This window comes from Mya arenaria, chromosome 14, assembly GCF_026914265.1.
Source record: "Mya arenaria isolate MELC-2E11 chromosome 14, ASM2691426v1".
NCBI lineage: Eukaryota > Metazoa > Mollusca > Bivalvia > Myida > Myidae > Mya > Mya arenaria.
In genome coordinates this window covers 1,435,714-1,453,733 of record NC_069135.1, presented here as the reverse complement: position 1 = coordinate 1,453,733, position 18,020 = coordinate 1,435,714, and the positions used below count along the sequence as shown (strand labels likewise).

At 36.8% G+C, this 18,020-nt stretch overlaps 1 protein-coding gene across 2 annotated transcripts; it reads left to right on the top strand.

The window, feature by feature from the left end:
- Positions 1-244: 244 nt before the first annotated feature.
- LOC128217942 (uncharacterized) lies at positions 245-17,050 on the top strand. Of its 2 annotated transcripts, none has more exons than XM_052925410.1 (8): positions 245-443; positions 1,869-1,905; positions 14,221-14,270; positions 14,640-14,686; positions 14,998-15,082; positions 15,638-15,824; positions 16,058-16,130; positions 16,304-17,050. In XM_052925410.1, exons 1-8 carry the CDS (start codon positions 383-385, stop codon positions 16,805-16,807), a joined length of 1,044 nt encoding a protein of 347 aa, XP_052781370.1. In that variant the 5' UTR covers positions 245-382; the 3' UTR covers positions 16,808-17,050. The 2 variants fall into 2 exon arrangements, with proteins under 2 accessions (XP_052781370.1, XP_052781369.1); XM_052925409.1 differs by having other exon boundaries at positions 14,968-15,082.
- Positions 17,051-18,020: the final 970 nt, after the last annotated feature.

The following is an 18,020-nucleotide window of genomic DNA, read 5'->3' as shown; positions in this document are numbered from 1 at the left end:
CTCATGCATTTGTCCGTTTTTTTTAGTTTCCTAATCATGAAACTATCTCAGGCAAGTTTTCTTACTGTTGCATCTATTCAAGAATTTAACATTTCGTGTTACAATATTTCAAAGCGCGAATGAACATTACAGCACTTGAAGCGGTCTTTAGTGCTATATGTCCGGAAATATTTGTGTACGGAAGCTATTAGAATATGGTGTCACGTCAAACTTCCTTGAAGTCAAAGTATGTGCAATACGGAAACAGTGTAGTGTTATCATTGAAATTCATACTTGAGTTGACTGATAAACAGGAACAAATAAGTTTTGAGAATACATGGTTTCATGGAAATGTAGGCCTAGTTTGGGTTTTAGGTGTACATTTTAATTAAGAATTTTCGAGATGAGTTTTAAACTGTGTACCATCACAGTTTTTATTGGCAATTGGTTGCTCATTGCAAGTGGTATGTATCAAAATATATTCTTAATTCGGTTATGGTTTTAACTTTGATGTATGTACGTATTATAATTTGTTTCATGAATGTATGTTAATTAATAGACAGCAGAGAAACATGATACAGTTATATTTAATGTTCAAGCTGGGACGTAAGCAAATTAATGGATTATATGGATTTACAATTGCTTGATAGGGTAAGAAAATCCTCGTGCGCTTGTTTCAAATAAAGCAAGTATGGAAGCTCGATGTGAATTTCCAAAGGTCCATATAAATTTATAATCATAAAATTGTATTTTTGGTTTTTACACCATCTTAATATTAAAACAAATACTGAACTAAGTAATTACTCGTTCTTATCATTGCCTTTTATCTTTTGTGACAAGTATTCCCTTTTCTTTCCTCACAACGTTTATTCTATTCCCTGCATGTAAATCCTCATAACTTCACGTCCCAGGCCAGTGCTATTATTAATATAACATTTGCCATTTTTATTAAATTCATATATAACGTGATGTTGACAATCAGTACAAATAAGTATATTTTAGGAGTATATGTATCTTTTAACCATTCAGCGTGTTTCAATAACCCACGACCATCGATGTTAACAGTAAGTTATGGTACGACGACATTATTATTGTTTGACGACAATCTATGGAATGCCGCAACGGTACTGTATTAACTGGCATTAAGATAAATATATTAAAGACGATATTCTTTGTTTTATTTTTGAGGTGCCATGTTTATCATGTACCTTTGTAAACAACTACATATAGAAATAATAATAGCAACAGTGAGAAGAAAAAATAATAACTGAAATAGGTGATGGCAACAATTATCATTTTACAGCATTGCTTCCTTTTATAGCAGTATGTTATTTCTAAATGAAATATCCACAAAATACTGTCATTTTTCCTTGATTTTTTTTTAAAACCTATATTTCTTTCTTTTGTTTACCTCTATTTAAAGAACTTTTTCTTCGAGTCCCAGGATGGATTCATACTTCAAAGATAAATTGTGAAATATACCGTTCATTTAAAATAATAAGCATGTCATTGTAATCAATAAGTTTTTCTGTTTCCACACGACAGGCAATCATTGGAGCCTTAACAGTTTGTTAGGTGTTGAAAGTTCTAGACGATCAGATTTGAAATTTTATTCAGAACTTCTACATTTAGAACAACTCATAGCCAATCCTATGTGGAACTACATTCTCCATCTATTTTTTTAATATACTCGAATAAACTTCTAAAAAAGAAAAATAAGAAACCCTACTCACTGTTGACACCCACATATTTCACTCATTGGCACTATAACGGAAGACGCGTTTGAGCAACACATAAATTGTTATGGCTCCAATGATTGCCCGCCATGTTCCTGGAAACACTGAAAAATGATATTTCATCGAAACAGGCATATATCTTTTTTATTTCAGCTGGAAAGCATCCGATAACCGACAATTCGATTAAGGGGTATGTTTCTACCTCGTATTTTACTTCTTCCGAACAACACAAAATGACTTACAATTCAATCAGAAAACTGTTTGTTGTCGTCGCCCGTTTGTCAATATCAGGTGTTAACATATTCAAGTTATATACATTATATCATTTCAATTACAGATGATTCGTAAATCAACAGCTTAGAACCGTAATACTTAAATTAATTCCATATTGAATCAACTCATGCTGTATAACATAACCCATTGGATACCATACTTATGGTACAGCTCATCTCGTAACGTTGCCAAACTTATGGTTCAGAGGCTATCATCTCGTTACGTTGCAAAAAGTATGGTTCAGAGGCTATCATCTCGTTACGTTGCCAAAATTATGGTTCAGAGGCTATCATCTCTTACGTTGCCAAAGTTATGGTTCAGAGGTTAATAAAATTACGTTGCCAAAATTATTGTTCAGAGGCTATCATCTCGTTCAGTTGCCAAAGTTATGGTAAATAAAATATCTTCTCGTTAAGTTGCCAAAGTTAGTGCACGACTGCTTTCATCTCGTTACGTTACCAAAGTTACTGTACTAATGTTGACATATAGTAACGTTGCCAGAGTTGTGGTACTGACGCTCTAAGCTCGTTACGTAGCAAAAAAATACATAATTATGATGATATCTTGTTACTTTGCCAAATTATGGTACTGGTGCTATCATCTCGTTACGTTACCAAAGGTATGGGACTGATATTGTCGTGTTGGTACTTTGTCGAAGTTATTTCACAGTTGCTACCATCTTGGTACGTTGTCAGAGTTATGGCACTATTTCTAGCATCTCGTTACATTTCCAAAGTAATTGTACTGACAGTATTATCTCGTTACGTTGCCAAAGTTAAATCATGGTAATGTTGCTATAAACTCCTGACTGATGCAATACATTCTTTACGTTGCCAAAGTTATGTTACTGATGCAAACAGCTGCTTACGTTGTCAAGGTTATACTATACATGCACTCATCTCGTTTCTATGCCAAAGTAATGGTACTGAAGCTTTCAACTCGCTATGTTAGCAAGGTCGTGGTACTGATGCTGTTATATTTTACGTTACAAAAACTATAGTACTGATGCTTTTATCTCGTAACGTTGCCAAAGTAATGGTACTGCTGCTACTATCTCGTTACAATGTCAGAGTAATGATACTGATGCTATCATCTCGTTACGCTGTCAAAGTTATGGTACTGATTCTACCATCTCGTTACGTTGTCAGAGTAATGATACTGATGCTATCATCTCGTTACGTTGTCAGAGTAATGATACTGATTCTACCATCTCGTTACGTTATCAGAGTAATGATACTGATGCTATCATCTCGTTACGTTGTCAGAGTAATGATACTAATGCAATCATCTCGTGACGTTGTCAAAGTTATGGTACTGATTCTATCATCTCGTTACGTTGCCAGAGATATGGTACTGATTCTACCATCTCGTTACGTTGTCAGAGTTATGGTAATGATGCTACTATTACGTTGTCAGAGAAATGATACTGATGCTATCATCTCGTTACGTTGTCAGAGTTATGATACTGATGCTATCATCTCGTAACGTTGTCAGAGTAATGATACTGATGCTATCATCTCGTTACGATGTCAAAGTTATGGTACTGATTCTACCATCTCGTTACGTTGCCAGAGATATGGTACTGATTCTACCATCTCGTTACGTTGTCAGAGTTATGGAACTGATGCTACTATTTCGTTACGTTGCCAACGTTATGGTACTGATGGTATCGTCTGGTTACGTTGTCAGAGTAATGATACTGATGCTATCATCTCGTTACGTTGTCAGAGTTATGATACTGATGCTACCATCTCGTTACGTTGTCAAAGTAATGATACTGATGCTATCATCTCGTGACGTTGTCAGAGTTATGATACTGATGCTATCATCTCGTTACGTTGTCAGAGTTATGATACTGATGCCTTCATCCCGTAACGTTGTCAGAGTAATGCTACTGATGCTGTCATCTCGTTACGTTGTCAGAGTTATGCTACTGATGCTATCATCTCGTTACGTTGTCAGAGTAATGATACTGATGCTATCATCTCGTTACGTTGTCAGAGTAATGATACTGATGCAATCATCTCGTGACGTTGTCAAAGTTATGGTACTGATTCTATCATCTCGTAACGTTGTCAGAGTAATGATACTGATGCTATCATCCCGTGACGTTGTCAGAGTAATGATACTGATGCTATCATCTCGTTACGTTGTCAGAGTAATGATACTGATGCTATCATCTCGTTACTTTGTCAGAGTAATGATACTGATGCAATCATCTCGTTACGTTGTCAGAGTTATTATACTGATGCTATCATCTCGTTACGTTGTCAGAGTAATGATACTGATGCTATCATCTCGTCACGTTGTCAGAGTAATGATACTGATGCTATCATCTCGTTACGTTGTCAGAGTAATGATACTGATGCTATCATCTCGTTACGTTGTCAGAGTAATGATACTGATGCTATCATCTCGTTACGTTGTCAGAGTAATGATACTGATGCAATCATCTCGTGAAGTTGTCAAAGTTATGGTACTGATTCTATCATCTCGTGACGTTGTCAGAGTAATGATACTGATGCTATCATCTCGTTACGTTGTCAGAGTAATGATACTGATGCTATCATCTCGTTACGTTGTCAGAGTAATGATACTGATCCTATCATCTCGTTACGTTGTCAGAGTAATGATACTGATGCTATCATCTCGTTGCGTTGTCAGAGTAATGATACTGATTCTACCATCTCGTTACGTTGTCAGAGTAATGATACTGATGCTATCATCTCGTGACGTTGTCAGAGTAATGATACTGATGCTATCATCTCGTGACGTTGTCAGAGTAATGATACTGATGCTATCATCTCGTGACGTTGTCAGAGCTATGGTACTGATGCTATCATCTCGTGACTTTGTTAGAGTAATGATACTAATGCTACCATCTCGTGACGTTGTCAAAGTAATGATACTGATGCTATCATCTCGTTACGTTGCCAGAGTAATGATACTGATGCTATCATCTCGTTACGTTGTCAGAGTAATGATACTGATGCTATCATCTCGTTACGTTGTCAGAGTAATGATACTGATGCTATCATCTCGTTACGTTGTCAGAGTAATGATACTGATGCTATCATCTCGTTGCGTTGTCAGAGTAATGATACTGATTCTACCATCTCGTTACGTTGTCAGAGTAATGATACTGATGCTATCATCTCGTTACGTTGTCAGAGTAATGATACTGATGCTATCATCTCGTGACGTTGTCAGAGTAATGATACTGATGCTATCATCTCGTGACGTTGTCAGAGCTATTGTACTGATGCTATCATCTCGTGACTTTGTCAGAGTAATGATACTAATGCTACCATCTCGTGACGTTGTCAAAGTTATGGTACTGATTCTATCATCTCGTAACGTTGTCAGAGTCATGGTACTGATTCTATCATCTCGTAACGTTGTCAAAGTTATGGTACTGATTCTATAATCTCGTAACGTTGTCAGAGTTATGGTACTGATCCTACCATCTCGTTACGTTGCCACAGCTATGGTACTGATTCTACCAGCTCGTTGCGTTGTGAGCGTTATGGTACTGATGCTACTATCTCGTTACGTTGCCAAAGTTATGGTACTGATGATACAATCTCGTTACGATGTCAGGTTTATGGTACTGATGCTACTATCTCGTTACGTTGTCAAAGTTATGATACTGATGCTATCATCTCGTTACGTTGCCAAAGTAATGATACTGATGCTACCATCTCGTTACGTTGTCAGGGATATGGTACTGATGCAATCATCTCGTTACGTTGTCAAAGTAATGATACTGATGAAATCATCTCGTTACGTTGCCAAAGTTATGGTTCTGATGCAATCATCTCGTTACGTTGTCAAAATTATGATACTGATGCTACCATCTAGTTATGTTGTCAATGTTATGGTACTGATGTTACCATCTCGTTATGTTGTCAATGTTATGGTATCGATGCTACCATCTAGTTATGTTGTCAATGTTATGATACTGATGCTACCATCTAGTTATGTTGTCAATGTTATGGTACTGATGCTTCCATCTAGTTATGTTGTCAATGTTATGGTTCTGATGCTACCATCTCGTTATGTTGTCAATGTTATGGTACGGATGCTACCATCTCGTTATGTTGTCAATGTTATGGTATTAATTCTACCATCTCGTTATGTTGCCAATGTTATAGTACTGATTCTACCATCTTGTTATGTTGTCAAATAAATGGTTCTGATGCTACCATCTCGTTATGTTGTCAATGTTATGGTATTGATGTTACCATCTCTTTATGTTGCCAATGTTATAGTACTGATGCTACCATCTCGTTATGTTGTCAATGTTATGTTTCTGATGCTACCATCTCGTTATGTTGTCAATGTTATGGTACTGATGCTACCATCTCGTTATGTTGTCAATGTTATGGTTCTGATGCTACCATCTCGTTATGTTGTCAATGTTATGGTTCTGATGCTACCATCTCGTTATGTTGTCAAATAAATGGTTCTGATGCTACCATCTCGTTATGTTGTCAATGTTATAGTACCGATGCTACCATCTCGTTATGTTGTCAATGTTATGGTACTGATGCTACCATCTCGTTATGTTGTCAATGTTATGGTTCTGATGCTACCATCTCGTTATGTTGTCAATGTTATGGTACGGATGCTACCATCTCGTTATGTTGTCAATGTTATGGTATTAATTCTACCATCTCGTTATGTTGCCAATGTTATAGTACTGATTCTACCATCTCGTTATGTTGTCAATGTTATGGTATTAATTCTACCATCTCGTTATGTTGTCAATGTTATGGTATTAATTCTACCATCTCGTTATGTTGTCAATGTTATGGTATTAATTCTACCATCTCGTTATGTTGCCAATGTTATAGTACTGATTCTACCATCTCGTTATGTTGTCAATGTTATGGTATTAATTCTACCATCTCGTTATGTTGTCAATGTTATAGTACTGATGCTACCATCTCGTTATGTTTTCAAATAAATGGTTCTGATGCTACCATCTCGTTATGTTGTCAATGTTATGGTATTGATGTTACCATCCCTTTATGTTGCCAATGTTATAGTACTGATGCTACCATCTCGTTATGTTGTCAATGTTATGGTTCTGATGCTACCATCTCGTTATGTTGTCAATGTTATGGTACTGATGCTACCATCTCGTTATGTTGTCAATGTTATGGTTCTGATGCTACCATCTCGTTATGTTGTCAATGTTATAGTACTGATGCTACCATCTCGTTATGTTGTCAATGTTATGGTTCTGATGCTACCATCTCGTTATGTTGTCAATGTTATGGTACGGATGCTACCATCTCGTTATGTTGTCAATGTTATGGTATTAATTCTACCATCTCGTTATGTTGTCAATGTTATGGTACTGATGCTACCATCTCGTTATGTTGTCAATGTTATGGTATTAATTCTACCACCTTGTTATGTTGTCAATGTTATGGTACTGATGCTACCATCTCGTTATGTTGTCAATGTTATGGTACGGATGCTACCATCTCGTTATGTTGTCAATGTTATGGTATTAATTCTACCATCTCGTTATGTTGTCAATGTTATAGTACTGATGCTACCATCTCGTTATGTTGTCAATGTTATGGTTCTGATGCTACCATCTCGTTATGTTGTCAATGTTATGGTACTGATGCTACCATCTCGTTATGTTGTCAATGTTATGGTTCTGATGCTACCATCTCGTTATGTTGTCAATGTTATAGTACGGATGCTACCATCTCGTTACGTTGTCAATGTTATGGTTCTGATGCTACCATCTCGTTATGTTGTCAATGTTATGGTATTAATTCTACCATCTAGTTATGTTGCCAATGTTATAGTACTGATTCTACCATCTTGTTATGTTGTCAAATAAATGGTTCTGATGCTACCATCTCGTTATGTTGTCAATGTTATGGTATTGATGTTACCATCTCTTTATGTTGCCAATGTTATAGTACTGATGCTACCATCTCGTTATGTTGTCAATGTTATGGTTCTGATGCTACCATCTCGTTATGTTGTCAATGTTATGGTACTGATGCTACCATCTCGTTATGTTGTCAATGTTATGGTTCTGATGCTACCATCTCGTTATGTTGTCAATGTTATGGTTCTGATGCTACCATCTCGTTATGTTGTCAAATAAATGGTTCTGATGCTACCATCTCGTTATGTTGTCAATGTTATAGTACTGATGCTACCATCTCGTTACGTTGTCAATGTTATGGTACTGATGCTACCATCTCGTTATGTTGTCAATGTTATGGTTCTGATGCTACCATCTCGTTATGTTGTCAATGTTATGGTATCGATGCTACCATCTAGTTATGTTGTCAATGTTATGATACTGATGCTACCATCTAGTTATGTTGTCAATGTTATGGTACTGATGCTTCCATCTAGTTATGTTGTCAATGTTATGGTTCTGATGCTACCATCTCGTTATGTTGTCAATGTTATGGTACGGATGCTACCATCTCGTTATGTTGTCAATGTTATGGTATTAATTCTACCATCTCGTTATGTTGCCAATGTTATAGTACTGATTCTACCATCTTGTTATGTTGTCAATGTTATGGTATTGATGTTACCATCTCGTTATGTTGCCAATGTTATGGTACTGATGCTACCATCTCGTTATGTTGTCAATGTTATGGTTCTGATGCTACCATCTCGTTATGTTGTCAATGTTATGGTTCTGATGCTACCATCTCGTTATGTTGTCAATGTTATGGTTCTGATGCTACCATCTCGTTATGTTGTCAATGTTATAGTACGGATGCTACCATCTCGTTACGTTGTCAATGTTATGGTTCTGATGCTACCATCTCGTTATGTTGTCAATGTTATGGTATTAATTCTACCATCTAGTTATGTTGCCAATGTTATAGTACTGATTCTACCATCTTGTTATGTTGTCAAATAAATGGTTCTGATGCTACCATCTCGTTATGTTGTCAATGTTATGGTATTGATGTTACCATCTCTTTATGTTGCCAATGTTATAGTACTGATGCTACCATCTCGTTATGTTGTCAATGTTATGGTTCTGATGCTACCATCTCGTTATGTTGTCAATGTTATGGTTCTGATGCTACCATCTCGTTATGTTGTCAAATAAATGGTTCTGATGCTACCATCTCGTTATGTTGTCAATGTTATAGTACTGATGCTACCATCTCGTTACGTTGTCAATGTTATGGTACTGATGCTACCATCTCGTTATGTTGTCAATGTTATGGTTCTGATGCTACCATCTCGTTATGTTGTCAATGTTATGGTATCGATGCTACCATCTAGTTATGTTGTCAATGTTATGATACTGATGCTACCATCTAGTTATGTTGTCAATGTTATGGTACTGATGCTTCCATCTAGTTATGTTGTCAATGTTATGGTTCTGATGCTACCATCTCGTTATGTTGTCAATGTTATGGTACGGATGCTACCATCTCGTTATGTTGTCAATGTAATGGTATTAATTCTACCATCTCGTTATGTTGCCAATGTTATAGTACTGATTCTACAATCTTGTTATGTTGTCAATGTTATGGTATTGATGTTACCATCTCGTTATGTTGCCAATGTTATGGTACTGATGCTACCATCTCGTTATGTTTTCAAATAAATGGTTCTGATGCTACCATCTCGTTATGTTGTCAATGTTATGGTATCGATGCTACCATCTTGTTATGTTGTCAATGTTATGGTATTAATTCTACCATCTCGTTATGTTGTCAATGTTATGGTTCTGATGCTACCATCTCATTATGTTGCCAATGTTATAGTACTGATGCTACCATCTCGTTATGTTGTCAATGTTATGGTACGGATGTTACCATCTCGTTATGTTGTCAATGTTATGGTACTGATGTTACCATCTCGTTATGTTGTCAATGTTATGGTACTGATGCTACCATCTCGTTATGTTTTCAAATAAATGGTTCTGATGCTACCATCTCGTTATGTTGTCAATGTTATGGTATCGATGCTACCATCTAGTTATGTTGTCAATGTTATGATACTGATGCTACCATCTAGTTATGTTGTCAATGTTATGGTACTGATGCTTCCATCTAGTTATGTTGTCAATGTTATGGTTCTGATGCTACCATCTCGTTATGTTGTCAATGTTATGGTACGGATGCTACCATCTCGTTATGTTGTCAATGTTATGGTATTAATTCTACCATCTAGTTATGTTGCCAATGTTATAGTACTGATGCTACCATCTCGTTATGTTTTCAAATAAATGGTTCTGATGCTACCATCTCGTTATGTTGTCAATGTTATGGTATTGATGTTACCATCTCTTTATGTTGCCAATGTTATAGTACTGATGCTACCATCTCGTTATGTTGTCAATGTTATGGTTCTGATGCTACCATCTCGTTATGTTGTCAATGTTATGGTACTGATGCTACCATCTCGTTATGTTGTCAATGTTATGGTTCTGATGCTACCATCTCGTTATGTTGTCAATGTTATGGTTCTGATGCTACCATCTCGTTATGTTGTCAAATAAATGGTTCTGATGCTACCATCTCGTTATGTTGTCAATGTTATAGTACTGATGCTACCATCTCGTTATGTTGTCAATGTTATGGTACTGATGCTACCATCTCGTTATGTTGTCAATGTTATGGTTCTGATGCTACCATCTCGTTATGTTGTCAATGTTATGGTACTGATGCTACCATCTCATAATGTTGTCAATGTTATGGTTCTGATGCTACCATCTCGTTATGTTGTCAATGTTATGGTACTGATGCTACCATCTCGTTATGTTGTCAATGTTATGGTACTGATGCTACCATCTCATAATGTTGTCAATGTTATTGTATTGATGCTACCATCTCGTTATGTTGTCAATGTTATGGTACTGATGCTACCATCTCGTTATGTTGTCAATGTTATGGTTCTGATGCTACCATCTCGTTATGTTGTCAATGTTATGGTTCTGATGCTACCATCTCGTTATGTTGTCAATGTTATGGTACTGATGCTACCATCTCGTTATGTTGTCAATGTTATGGTACTGATGCTACCATCTCGTTATGTTGTCAATGTTATGGTTCTGATGCTACCATCTCGTTATGTTGTCAATGTTATGGTTCTGATGCTACCATCTCATAATGTTGTCAATGTTATGGTTCTGATGCTACCATCTCGTTATGTTGTCATTGTTATGGTTCTGATGCTACCATCTCGTTATGTTGTCAATGTTATGGTTCTGATGCTACCATCTCGTTATGTTGTCAATGTTATGGTTCTGATGTTACCATCTCGTTATGTTGTCAATGTTATGGTACGGATGCTACCATCTCGTTATGTTGTCAATGTTATGGTTCTGATGTTACCATCTCGTTATGTTGTCAATGTTATGGTACGGATGCTACCATCTCGTTATGTTGTCAATGTTATGGTTCTGATGTTACCATCTCATAATGTTGTCAATGTTATGGTATCGATGCTACCATCTAGTTATGTTGTCAATGTTATGATACTGATGCTACCATCTCGTTATGTTGTCAATGTTATGGTACTGATGCTACCATCTCGTTATGTTGTCAATGTTATGGTTCTGATGCTACCATCTCGTTATGTTGTCAATGTTATGGTTCTGATGCTACCATCTCATAATGTTGTCAATGTTATGGTTCTGATGCTACCATCTCGTTATGTTGTCAATGTTATGGTTCTGATGCTACCATCTCGTTATGTTGTCAATGTTATGGTTCTGATGCTACCATCTCGTTATGTTGTCAATGTTATGGTTCTGATGCTACCATCTCGTTATGTTGTCAATGTTATGGTTCTGATGCTACCATCTCGTTATGTTGTCAATGTTATGGTTCTGATGTTACCATCTCGTTATGTTGCCAATGTTATAGTACTGATTCTACCATCTTGTTATGTTGTCAATGTTATGGTATCGATGCTACCATCTCGTTATGTTGTCGATGTTATAGTACTGATGTTACCATCTCGTTATGTTGTCAATGTTATGGTTCTGATGCTACCATCTCGTTATGTTGTCAATGTTATAGTACTGATGTTACCATCTCGTTATGTTGTCAATGTTATAGTACTGATTCTACCATCTCGTTATGTTGTCAATGTTATGGTTCTGATGCTACCATCTCGTTATGTTGTCAATGTTATAGTACTGATGTTACCATCTCGTTATGTTGTCAATGTTATGGTATTAATTCTACCATCTCGTTATGTTGTCAATGTTATAGTACTGATTCTACCATCTTGTTATGTTGTCAATGTTATGGTATTAATTCTGCCATCTAGTTATGTTGTCAATGTTATAGTACTGATTCTACCATCTTGTTATGTTGTCAAATAAATGGTTCTGATGCTACCATCTCATAATGTTGTCAATGTTATGGTATTGATGCTACCACCTTGTTATGTTGTCAATGTTATGGTACTGATGCTACCATCTCGTTATGTTGTCAATGTTATGGTACGGATGCTACCATCTCGTTATGTTGTCAATGTTATGGTATTAATTCTGCCATCTAGTTATGTTGCCAATGTTATAGTACTGATTCAACCATCTTGTTATGTTGTCAAATAAATGGTTCTGATGCTACCATCTCATAATGTTGTCAATGTTATGGTATTGATGCTACCATCTTGTTATTTTGTCAAGGTTATGGTACTGATGCTACTATCTCGTTACGTTGTCAAATTTATGGTACTTATGCTACCATCTCGTTTCGTTGCCAAAGTTATTGTACTGGTGCTATCATCTAGTGACGTTGCCAATGTTATATTACTGATGTTATCGTCTTGTTACGTTGCCAAAGTTATGATACGGTCGTTTCCTTATGTTACTGGTGTTATCATCTTGATACTTTACAAATGTTTTGGTACTGGTGATAAAATCCATTTATGTTGCCAGATATATTGCACAAATACTGTCATATGTATACATTGCCAGTTATGGTACTGATGCTGCCATCCTGCTTAAGTTATATTTTTATTTGCTATAATCTCGTTACGTTGCCAGAGTTATGGTACTGGTGTGATACCTCCCTTGCGTTGTCATAACAACAGGTTACCACCTTGTGACATTGTCACAGTTGGTTCTTGTGCTATCACCTCATCCAGTAATGTTGCCAGAGTTATAATAATGGTGTTATCTCGTTTCCTAATATAACTGATACTATCATCTCATTGTGGTGCCATAATGTTGCTGTAATTACGTCCTATTGCCAAAGTAATGGAGATGTTGAATTCATCACTTTGCAAAAGGTATGGCGCTGTTACGCTTCAATCTCGTTGTGTCGACAATGCCTTGATGATATTGCTTTTAAGTCGTTTTATTACGAAAGGCCCTGATATTACTCCGAATGACGAAAGTCATGGTGCTATTGATGTTATCTCTTTTCCTTTCCTAATCATGTTTATATCACTTCCTTACCAAATTCATTCTGAAATTGTTTTTATATTAATGCATGACCAAAGTAAAAGTGTTATTGCTTTTCCCGAATTCAGTGCTATTGTTTTCATTTTGACAAAGCCAGTGTTAGTACTTTCGACTAAATTCCATGCCAAAGTGTAAATGAGTTTGCTTTCATCATGATTCATTACCAAAGTGAATGTGAAAATACTTTCATATCGGTTCCATGCTAAGTTAAAGTGAGGTTGCTTTCATCTCGATTCATTCCAAAGTAAAAATAATGTTGCTTTTATCTCGATTCCATGCCAATGTGAAAGCGTTTATGCTTTCATTTCGATTCCATACCAAAGTGAAAGTATTATTGCTTTATTTAGTTTTCTTGCCAAAGGCATTGAGATTCCATCTCGTGTTTATGGTAACAGCATGGTGACATTGTCATGGTACCTGTGGTCGAGCCATTAAGATACACATAAGCCTATTGCTTGCATCTAACTCTACTTCTGTTTTTTTTTGAGACCTGGACTCAAACTGCGAATCCAGTTGTATTGCAAATTTCTACTACAATAGCGATGTTGGTATATAATTATTTTGTTTTTAACAAGAATCTGGGTCCGTAGTTATTTGAACTTTTTGTTGAAACTAATTATATTAAAGCTTTTTTGTCACATTTACGAAATTGCATGTCTGAATCACTTAAACTAAGACTCAATGTGTTAGAAAATATGGACCCCAGCATTACAGCACATATACAGTAATATTTGTACATTGTTGTATGTTCTGATTTGTTAAATACCAATGCAAACTGTCCTTCTTTTGCAGAAAGGTATCCCCGAGCTACGTGAAAACACCAAACACACACAAAAGATCACGTAAGTTCTCCTTAAAGAAAGGCTCAAAAGACATCAACGTTTGGAGATTTATAAATATTCGATGTGTTTGATTTTGCAAACAATTACAACCAAACATTGTAGTTTTAAAAATATTTTATTAACATCGTAATGGCAAAGAATGACTAGCTCCCTTCGCTAAGAATGGATCGCTAGGTGTGTCCTTAATCATTAAGATTTTACAAATTATGTTCTCATTTATATAATACAAAACGAATAAAGTTTCAGTTTTATATATTTCAACGTGTTGGTACGAATAATCCTAATTATTAAACACAATTTCGACAATATTTTATGGCTATATTGTGCTTAATGCCACGATATTATAATTAAAACCATAGTACTTTTTAGCCGAATCATCTTCAGACTGCAATTACTGTTTGGAAAACTGCATGAAGGTAATGTATAATTATTTTTGTAACTATTAATTTAAGGTAGTTCATGGTGTATTGTGATGCATAAAAGGATTCCAGCTTCAATGTTATCAATTACTGTTCCATTTACTGTGATACATTCATTCATATCTGGATTAATTTAAAGTAAAACTGTCATTTTTTATTCTTACAGCAAATTCTATATCATTCAAGAGCAACTTACAATACTGCCAATTTTTATCCAAATCAATTCTTCGAACGGCTGCAATATTTTTGATATTGTTCATGTAATGTTATTACGGCAGAATGACAAGAAATCATGTGTTGAATTAAAGAGTACAACACACGACAGTGGATGGACTCAAACACCCGAGACGTCGACAGTGATCACCTCAGCGGCAACAACTCCAACTGATGAAGGTAATGCTCTAAATATATTCAAATAGGTGATCTTTTACACCCTTTTATGGTATAAACTATTTTGAATCAATTGAACGCCAGTGCTTTTCAAAATATTCGACTTTAAAATAAAGAAAAAAAAACGAGCAACAATAAAAATAATAACTCTTAAATGCAGTAAAGTAAATTTTAATCTAAAATAAATTTCAATTGCAACTTATTTCAATGTTGTTGTTCAAACAATATGTCGAAAACTAGACACGTTGAACTGACAATGCATACATAAATGTATTCATATTGTTTCAGTTTCTTGCGTTTACATATTTCAACGGGAGGGGGTAAACACATTTTGGGTTAAAAGGGGCGTGTCTTGAAAGTACAACAAAAATAATTAAGCCTTTATCTAGAGGTCTTTATGAGAAATAAACTTTAACCAAGCTGCACCAAGCCTGTACGTTTAATATCCATACAGACCTCCAAAAAGAAAATAACCTATCAACGTTTCGCATTGACATTGTATTGCATCTTCAATACTATTATTTCAATATGTTGCAATAAGATTACGCTTTAACGCAGGAACTCCTTCGGAACAGATGACGGTTACGAACCGTGCAGCACAGGACTGTCCGCCCAAGGACCGTGCGACCCTCCGTGAAATCTCGGGTGTGAGTGTCGAGGCGGCCGTGGGGATCCTCGTATTCGGGCTGTTCGTTGGAGCCATGGCAACCGCCGCTCTCTGCGTCTGCTGTCCCTCCGTCCATGAGTGAGTTGATCGGACATTTTTGTTCCAAGTATCTGATCGGCTACATTTTCTCATTCCCGTAGTATCTGTGTATTTCTTTTGTATATTTCATATAATAGGCATAGCATCAATGTATGGTTTAAATGGCATACGCATTATTCAATGGGTGTCCTGTACTCAGTTTTAAAGGGTTTCGATATGATTTGTTTTCAGGAAATTATAAATATACATTCTGAATGGGTTTTTTTTTCCAGAAAAGCATCAGCCGTAAGGTCAAACAAGAAGAAAACCTGCTCCAACGGTAATCTGGAAGATGAGGAAATCTCGGTGAGCATACATTGTGATTACATGTGGATTTTTAAATACAAATACATAGTGGTTACTTCATGAACTGATATGTGAACAAACGCGTTGCGTAACCTTTGGCAAGAAGTGTTATACTAATGATGCTTATCTTGTTCTTATGCTTTTATTTACGGCATTTTATTTAATTTATTTAGAACGCTAACGAGCAGAAATCCCGACCCCTGCCGTTGACGCCGCTCCCTTCCCTACCTGCTGACATCCGGTCAACAGCCAACAGTGGCCGACCTGCCTCCCAACACATATACAGCGAGTCGATGGATCTACCTGTCGGCAGCACAAACACATATAATGCGTGCGGCTACGACCACACCAACACCAAATCGTCAATTGCTCCAGTGATGTCACCGACATACGGATACAACAAGCTCACTAATGACGTCATACCGGGCACGAGCTCTTCGATAATCGCCGATAGCGCCTACCAGCCACTGAACGCCAACAGAAGCCAGAATGCAGAATACAATCAGTTACCCGCTGTTAAGGATGACGGTGATTTACGGAGCCAGGAGCACAGCGAAGGTGAAGATCACCAGTATTTTGTGCTGGAAAAGGGAGCTGAAATGGACAGTACGGAAACTGGTCATCGTGATAATGTCACCAGTGTTTCACATGATTATTTTGTGCTGGAGAAAAAGTGATGCGCAAAAATTGCAATGATTCAGTTTGACAAATTTGGCAACAATTATTTAATTTTCAATTAAATGGTTTTCTTATAGTTATGCAGTGCGTGTTGAATAAAGCGGTTGAAATAAAATCCTTAAGGAGTTCACAACAATGTTTATAAGGACGATAGTGATGAGTTTTTTTATAGACATACAGTGTATATACTAACGTATAGTGTTTTTTATGACAAATTGTGTGCAATAAATTTCAGTTTTGTTCTTTTTCGTTCAAAAATACAACTTGACCATCCAGTTTTATGCTACGTGTTTTTGTTTGATTTTTCCATATGTATTTTAAATGTTTAATTTAACGTTTGGCGTATTATTTAGGCGAGATCTTTGCAATCAATTTTGGTTTATAACATAAAGGAAACTTCAGAGACTTGGGTGCGCAAATATATATGCCGACACGTTGGGGAATGAGGAAGTACAACAAGCCGCCAATCAAAACCAGTGGACTCAATACTAATTTATTCAACTCACAACAGAAGACTTAATCGAAAAACGTGCATATTTGCGACAGTGGATGAAGGAGAATCGGTTACCGCCATGACCGAGGAATGTGTATATGTGCGACACTGGTTATAGAGAGCTCGGATACCGCCATGAACAAGGAATGTGTATATGTGCGACACTGGTATACCGAGCTCAATTACCGTCATGAAAGCGGAAAGTGTATATGTGCAACACTGGGTATAGGAAGCAAGGCTATCGGAATGACCGAGGACTGTGTATATGTGTGAATGGCGCTATAGAGAGCTCTGTCACCGCTATGACGGAGGACTGTGTATATGTGCGACACTGGGTATATGGAGCTCTGTCACCGCCATGACCGAGGAATGTGTATATGTGCGACACTGGGTATAGGGGGCTCGGTTACCGTCATGACCGAGGAATGTGTATATGTGCGACACTGGGTATAGGGAGCTTGGTTACCCTCTTGACCGAGGAATGTGTATATGTGCGACACTGGGTATAGGGAGCTCGGTTACCGCCATGACCGAGGAATGTGTATATTTGCGACACTTGGTATTGGGAGCTCGGTTACCGTCATGACCGAGGAATGTGTATATTTGCAACAAAGGATATAGGGACCTCGGTTACCGTCATGACCGAGGGATGTGTACATGTGAGACACTGGGTATAGGGAGCTTGGTTACCCTCTTGACCGAGGAATGTGTATATGTGC